Source organism: Myotis davidii, unplaced genomic scaffold, assembly GCF_000327345.1.
Source record: "Myotis davidii unplaced genomic scaffold, ASM32734v1 scaffold673, whole genome shotgun sequence".
NCBI classification, from domain to species: Eukaryota; Metazoa; Chordata; class Mammalia; order Chiroptera; family Vespertilionidae; genus Myotis; species Myotis davidii.
In genome coordinates this window covers 1,990,151-1,997,701 of record NW_006286677.1, presented here as the reverse complement: position 1 = coordinate 1,997,701, position 7,551 = coordinate 1,990,151, and the positions used below count along the sequence as shown (strand labels likewise).

The window sequence follows — 7,551 nt, the reverse complement described above, 5'->3', positions numbered from 1 at the left end:
TGTGATGTTGCTACTGTTATGAATCGTCATGTAAATATCTGATATGCAGGATGGTCTTAGGCGACCCCCATGAAAGGGTTGTTAGACTGCCAAAGGGGTCGCCACCCACAGGTTGAGAACCGCTGCCTTACATGGTGACCTTCTCGTTAACACCCTTATCACCACCGCATTAATATCATTAACATAGATATTCATCACGTTTGCTGTATTTATTTCCCTTTGATCAGGACACTAAAACACCAAGATCAGGGGTCTGAAAAAATTGCCTGACACGTGAGAACAGCAAGTTCCCTCTCGGGTACTTAGGCAGAGTGGCTGTCCCCATCTGATTTGCATGTTATGCCATACAGCAGGAAATATCTAAGTTGACAAATAGGATATTTACAGCTGCAACAGATACTTGGCAGTTAGTTTTTAACAATTGTTGCAAATGTGATTTATTTGCTATTATACAAGGGCATTACTGTGCGAATATGACTCCTGAAATTAGCTTCCGTTTAGCAAGGGGCCCTGACAGCTTGACCTCCTAATATCCTTATAATGATGCCATTTACATTCAATGCTTACTCAAGTCACTCGATGCTAGATTTGTTTGAGAGGAGTCCACTCTGGGGCAGATGTATTATGTACTTTGCCATACCGAGTTGGTGTGGGGGGCACACGGAGGCCTTCTAAGAGGAAGAAAAATGTTTAATCAAGTCTTCGGAAAATGTGTTCGTTTCCAACTTCCTACAGTGAAAATGCATTACTGCTAATTGCAGCATACTCCAGAAATACAATACTTCATGTTTTCTCCGCAAGACATTTCCGTGGCGTGGATTATATTAAACCAGAACATGTTTTGATCCTCAGCAACTTTAACTTCTAATTTGACTGGGAAACTGGTACAGGGAAAGGACTGGGTGGGCCAAGATGAGCGCCGTCGCCTCCAGCAGGGAACGGGGAGAGGGTGGACTGGAAGCCAGGCAGAACTGGGTTCCAGTCCCAGCACCGCCCCTTCCTAGCTGGGTGGCACTGGGTGCCTCTCGGAACCTCTGTTTCTCCAGCTGTGGCATGGGGGTGTTACTCTTTAGGGTACTATAAAGATCTGAGGTGGTTGTGAAGCACCTGGCACATTGTAGGCACTTGGTACGCGGGAGGCAGTCATGTCTGTGTTGCTTTTCAAAGCTCAAATGTCACTTCTCCACGATGCAGCCCTGACTTCACTGGACAAACGCAGTCTGTCCTTCCTTTCCGCTTCAGCAGCCCTCTGCTCTGCCCCTTGATCATGTCCAGTGCTGCTCTGTGCTGTAATTAATTGAATACATATGTCTCTGGGCTCCCCTTCTTGATCGCAGAACTTGTGCCCGTTTACCTTTCACACCCCGATGCCTAGCACAGGAATATGCCTTGAGCATCGAACTGAGGAGGACTCTAGGGCGCTCTGGCTTCAGTGTGGGCTTGGGGATAACAAGGGCAAGCAAGGGGAGGGGAGAGGTAGTACATGACCCACGTTTGCCATCTCTAGCGTAGCACCTAATAGATGCTCAGTAAATATCTGTCCAAGGAATTAGTGCCCGTCACTAAGTAGTAGCTTGTAGTTACATATAGTGTACATATGTCTACTTTCAAAGCATTCTAACTTTTATTGCACCTAGTGTTCTAATAACCCTGCAATTCCGCCTGGGTGGGTGTTATCATGGTTTCCCAGCTGGGATACAATGGCACCGTGGGGTAGCAAAGTGGCTTTCCTGCCTCTCATGGTAAAGCAGTGGTGGAACTAAGACTGACATGCCAACCTCAAGTTTCCACCTTAAGTGTCACATTGAAATTCCCCCGGAGGCCAGCACTGCTTTTTCCAGAATCAGGGCCAACTGCCCTTTTCTCATACTTGCTCACTCTTCCCCCTCTGTTTGCTGTCCTTGAGTTGCCCATCCCCTCACGCTTCTGTCCAGTCTCATTTCTCAGTGGAAAACATTGCATGACCACCTTAGAAACGGCAGTCAACTCCGAGTCCACAGGAGCACCGTGGCTCAGGGCACAGCGACCAGACTGCCTTAGCCAGGCGTCTGCCCTTGTGGAACTTCCCACAAGAACCTTGAATCTTTTGATTGCACCCAGATTGGAGGTGCCATCCCGCCGCTGCAGGAAGTAGAAACAGAAGCAAAAACACCCACCCGCTGGTTCAGTTGGGTCTGGTGTGGTTTGGGCAGGGCTGGGTGGGTGTGGCTTCCTCCCCCTCGTGGCTAATCTCCCCCACCCTCCTGCTTCAATCAGGTGTGGGCAACAGGCCTCGACCTGGCGTACAGCGACCAGCTGGCCCTGACTCAGCTCGCCTTATACCTGACCAACGGCCACCTGGACTGCAGTATTAGCACCCTGACAGTGCCCCCGCGCCCTCCCAAGGAAGAGAGGAAGAAGAGCCACCCGACTACCCTGTCCGTGCGGGTAAGCAACAGCAGCTGCCTGGTGCTCCGTGTTCGGCAGCACTGGGCCTCGGCTTCCTGAGCTCTCACGATGTGCCAGGCTCTTCGGTTTAGAGCAGTGGTTCTCAACCTGGGCTGCACATTAGACCCACCTGGGAATCTTTTTAAAATCCTGATTTCTGGGCCTCGTCCTCTGGAAATTCTGTTTCTTTGTTACTAATGTTGTGGCCCCACCCCGTAACAAAGAAATAGAATTTCCAGAGGATGAGGCCCAGAAATCAGGATTTTAAAAAGATTCCCAGGTGAGTCTAATGTGCAGCCAAGGTTGAGAACCACTGGTTTAGAGAGAGGAAAGAACCTCAGGCAAGTCACTTCACCTCTTCAAAATGTGTTTCTGGACCATAAATGCACAGGTCAAAGGAGAGGGGAGAGGGCATTCCAGAAGGAGGAAGGTCTGGGTGGGAGGGGGAGAGCGCGGGGTGTTCCAGGCTTACATCTGTGTGGTGTTTCCCTCAGTTCTCTTCTCAGCTCGCTTCCCTGGGCAAGTACAGCTGCTTCTATTACCAGCAACTTCTGATAAAACCCAGATTTTTCTAACCCCAGTGTTTTTTTTTTTAGCTTCAGATTTCTAAACCCAATATAGTCTCCAGAACTTCCCTGTCAAGTCCTCATGGTCACACTATCCAAAACCGCATTTGTCATCTCCCTTCCCTGTACTTCCCCTTGGTGGGTCAGGCCAGAGGCCTATCGGGCACACTGTCCGCCTGTCAACCAGCGGTCCTGGGGCTGGCGGAGGTCTGCCAACCGCAGATCCCTGGGTCACAAAGGGTCCATCTCCATGGGGACGGTGGGCTAGGTCAGTCATGGAGAAGGAGAACAACAGTCAAGAGACCAGACGGGCCTTAGTGTGCGGGGATATGAGAGGGGATGGGGCTCGGCCACAGCTGCTCTGACAGCTGCCAGAGGTTTCTTCTGCCTCGCAACTGGGCTTCATACCCTTTTTGCAAAGGGAGCTCGACTTGAGGTCCAAATGTACCAAACAGATGAAAAAGGAATGCCCACAGCTAATGGGACCCACACTGGTGCCCTAGGTACCTTTTCAGAGAAGTATCTCCCACCTCTCTGCTGAGCCTCTCTGGGTCCCAGAGAGGCCTCTGGACTTAAAAAGCCCTTGTTTGACAGTCCCCCGGGGTCCCCGGCGTCACCCTCCTTGACAGGAACGCAGTGTACATTTGGAAGGGTAGCCTGGACAGGGTGCCAGATGTCCTGGGGGACTTAGGTCGCAGCCTTTTTCTCCTCCACAACCCACCTGTCGTGTGGGGTACCCTTGCTCGCAGGAACCCCCTCAATCTTTCTGCTCATTAAGAAGAGAAGTAGAGCTGGACTCGGGAGGAGAAACAGACCCGTTTTAATCAGGCCCCAGGACCTGCTGAGAAGCTCTGAGGTCCAACACCACCTATGGCCTTCATCCAACCAAAGGGATCTCCAGAATCGATCCCACGTTCAACGCTAGAGGGAAGGGCAGCCGTAAAACTGGAGTCCTTCTGGCTCAGCGAACCCAACTCCGTGACATTTCTAAAAGGAAGCCGGAAGCTGTGTTGGTGCTCAACAGCAGACTTGCCACGACAATGTGCTCCATTTAAGGATGTTGCTTCGGAAGGCCGTAAGCAGAAGTTGTGCTTAGAATGAGAAGCACTCTTTTATTTTCCCCATCTTGCCTGCAGGTTTCAGTCCCAGCTACCGGCAGCATATGGGAATTCTGTGATCAAGAGTCTTAAACACTTTTAGGAATTGCCTGCACTCAAGAGGGAAGCATTATGGTCTTCAATAATTCAAATGTCTCTGCAATCACTGAAGAAAGCTAGGCAGGTTTTCTGACGTGGGGTAAATTGAAAGTGCGTTTGGTTTTAGGAAGATAAATGAATGTTCTCACCCTAGTGCCACTGTGCATGTGTGTTCCCACACATGCTCCCATACACATGTACATACATGATAGGCGATTATCTTTTTTAATTGATTTTAGAGAGAGAGGAAGGGGGAGAGAGGGAGAGAGAAACATTGATTTGTTGTTCCACTTATTTGCGCATTCATTGGTTGGTTCTTCCATGTGCCCTGACTGGGGGTCAAACCCACAACCTTGGCATATCCAGACAACACTCTAACCACCTGAGCTACCCGGCCAGGGCCCTGATAGGTGATTTTTTAAAAGTCAAGAGACCCGATGGGCCTTAGTGTACACACAGTGCAATTGACCATCAAACTGAAGCTTCCTGAACATGTGTGAACAACAGACTGTGATGCTGTCAGGTTCCTGATCAGTCCGTTGACAGCCCCCTTTGAAGACGGAAGAGAAAGGAACCACACAGATGAAACCATAATGAGGACCTATCCAGAACTAACGCCTGGAAAATGCTTCCTTGGGGTCGGTCCCTTTAAGGAACATGCTATGCATGAGGGAAGCAAAAACTTCTCCAGGCTCGAAGAAGAGCTGTCATCCCACGTCTGAAGTAGGTGGCAAAGAACTGTCATTGAGACCCATTTAGGCAGGTGCATGGGTTTCTGACCCAGGGCCCTCCACGGATGACCCATGGAATTCAGAAACAAGATGTGATGAGTCCCAGAGGTGCACGTGTTAGAAATGAAAAGAAGTCATCTAATAACTTTTAAACTTTTAATGTAACGTTCTGTCAGGATAGGCATAAGTGGTCACCCTTTCCGACCTGTTTTTACGCCTCCTCTCTCTCTGTGGGCCCCTCCACACCGCAGTTGGTAAGTGGCCAAAAGAGCCCATCTTTGCAAACATCTTCAAACAACCCAAGTCATTTATAAGCATTTTTAACAGCACACGATCTGTAATGAATGATTAAGTAAAACCTTTTGTGTTAAATTATGATGTTAATAATGATTCTGTCCCCGGTAATTTATTATGAATTCTCCGATGCTTCGGGTTTGATTTTGATAGAATGCAGCAACAACCAAGTTTATGTGATGACTTTATTTTTAGAATTCCTCCTTTGAAGGCACACATTTCCCCCACTACTGCTGCTCCTGTAATTATATACAAAACCAATCACTCATTACAGTTAGGATACATTATCTTCCAGACAGATGAGGCTAAATAAGCAGCACATTAATAATTCAGAGAGCAGTTCATTATGCATGTGGCTGCCTGCTTCGTAACTGGAATAAGAACCCCATCAGCCTCTGCCAACCCTTAAACAATAGTTCTGTGTTACTGCAGCCGCATTCAAGTTTACGCTTGTTAAACTGCTACTTGGATTATTTTATCAAACATTCATTTATTTGTGGTCCCTTACTGCCGAGAACAGATTTTGGAAGCTCCTTTTTTAAGTTAATGATTTGAGCAATGGGTGTTATTAATTCTCAGAATATTATAAACATGATTAATTTTCAGGCAGAGATTTATTACATAAGGATTTCAACTATGTCAACTGAAATGCATCACTGTCAAAACAAGTATCATGGCAAAAATAGAATATGCTCCACACTTCAAGTGCCGGTGCTCAGAACTAAATCGATTTAAACTGTGGCGGAAGCAAAATTATATTCTCCAGTGAAAAGGAGTATTTCCAGCTTCCTTTATTTGGCTGGAAGCGCTCTTGTTAGATTGTGATTTAGAAAGGTAGTTTAATAAAACTAGACTTCTACCGATAATGTGTTGTCTTCTATTTTCTCCCCCTGGTTTTACTAGAAAGGGGTAACCTCTGGGATTCCCACACATTCCCAATGTGGTCCGTGGGAATTTGGAGTGAAGAGCACTAGTCAGAAGTCAGGGGTCATGAATTCTGGTCCTCTGTCTGCCTCAGTTTCCTCGTTTGTAAAAGAAGGGGGGGCTAAATGACCCTCAAGTTCTCTGGAGGGATTTGATTTTGTGGGGTCTGGAAAGTGGAGCTCTTTACCTAGCCTGGCCCAAGCAGCCTCGTGTATAGGGGGGAGGAGGCATGTCCTGTAAGGGGACACAGGAAGGGCCCATCCCTCCACACCCCAGCCTTCCATTAAAAGGCCTTGTTCTTGCAGAATCTTTTAGGAAGGAGTAATAATGTTGTGACAGGTCACATCCTAAGTCCTCATCAGCCATTACCTTAGCTATCAGTTATACTTTCAGCAAAAATCAACTAGAAGTAAATTCAGCAAGTATTTAGTCAATAACTGCTTTGTGCCAGACACTCTACTAAGCCCAGAGGCAATAGGATGAGTAGCAAAGAGCTCCAACTTTATTAGGGAACACAGGTGGGTCAGCAGATAACTATAATGCGTATAATAATAAGATCAGAACGTCCAGAATGTATCAAGCCTGACCCCATGTGCTTTACACAAATCCTTATACAACCCACATATTAGGCGGGTGCTATTATTATGCTTGTTTTTAGATCAGAAGACCAAGGTTAAGAGATGCTAAGCAAGTGTGGAAGCCAAGGTTTAAGTCCAGGCCTGTCAGCCGTTAGGGCCTGTGTGTCTGACCACTGTGCTATCCACCCTGCCTTGCAGTGGCTGGGCATCAGTGACTCAGCCCCAGAACAGAGCTTAAGCTCATCCCTGAAGAAGTCTCTGAACACAGAGAAAGCTCATCTTCCAAAAGAGGCTTCATCTACCTGTGTGATGAGGTTGTTGCCATTACCCACTGGATTCTAACCTGCTCTGAGCCTGGCCGCGACTCAGTGAGCACTGAATGGACCAGTGGTTGTGGAGAAGGCTTCTGATACTATAAAAACAATCTAGGTCATGATGTCCTTGGCGAACTTTACAGCATCCGAAGAGAGTAGATTATACAAGTTACCCTCTTACAAATGGTGTTTTATCTTTGTATAATGTTTTATACTTAAAATAGAAATGAGCATATTTGAACCCCTGATAATCTTGAGAAATAAAGAAGACAGGGGTTATCATGTCCATTTTACAGATTAGGGAACTGAGGTTATGTGAAGTTAAGTGAGCTGCCCAAGGTCATAGAGTTAAGTAAGTGGCAAAGCCCAGGTCGTCTGAGTCAAGTCCCTTTCTAAAGACAAGGTTGATTGGTAAGTTGGTCAGTTTTTATTTTATACTGAAAGCCCAATGCACAAAATTGTGCACCAGTGGGGCCCCTCAGCCTGGCCTGCGGGATTAGGCTGAATCCGGCTCTCCGACT

At 47.3% G+C, this 7,551-nt stretch overlaps 1 protein-coding gene across 1 annotated transcript in view; it reads left to right on the top strand.

Moving 5' to 3' along the window:
- The window catches only part of IQCH (IQ motif containing H), a 109,662-nt gene that overhangs the window by 84,148 nt on the left and 17,963 nt on the right, over positions 1-7,551 (top strand). The window contains 1 exon segment of the mRNA XM_015560440.1: positions 2,257-2,427. Coding sequence (XP_015415926.1) covers positions 2,257-2,427 — 171 coding nt within the window.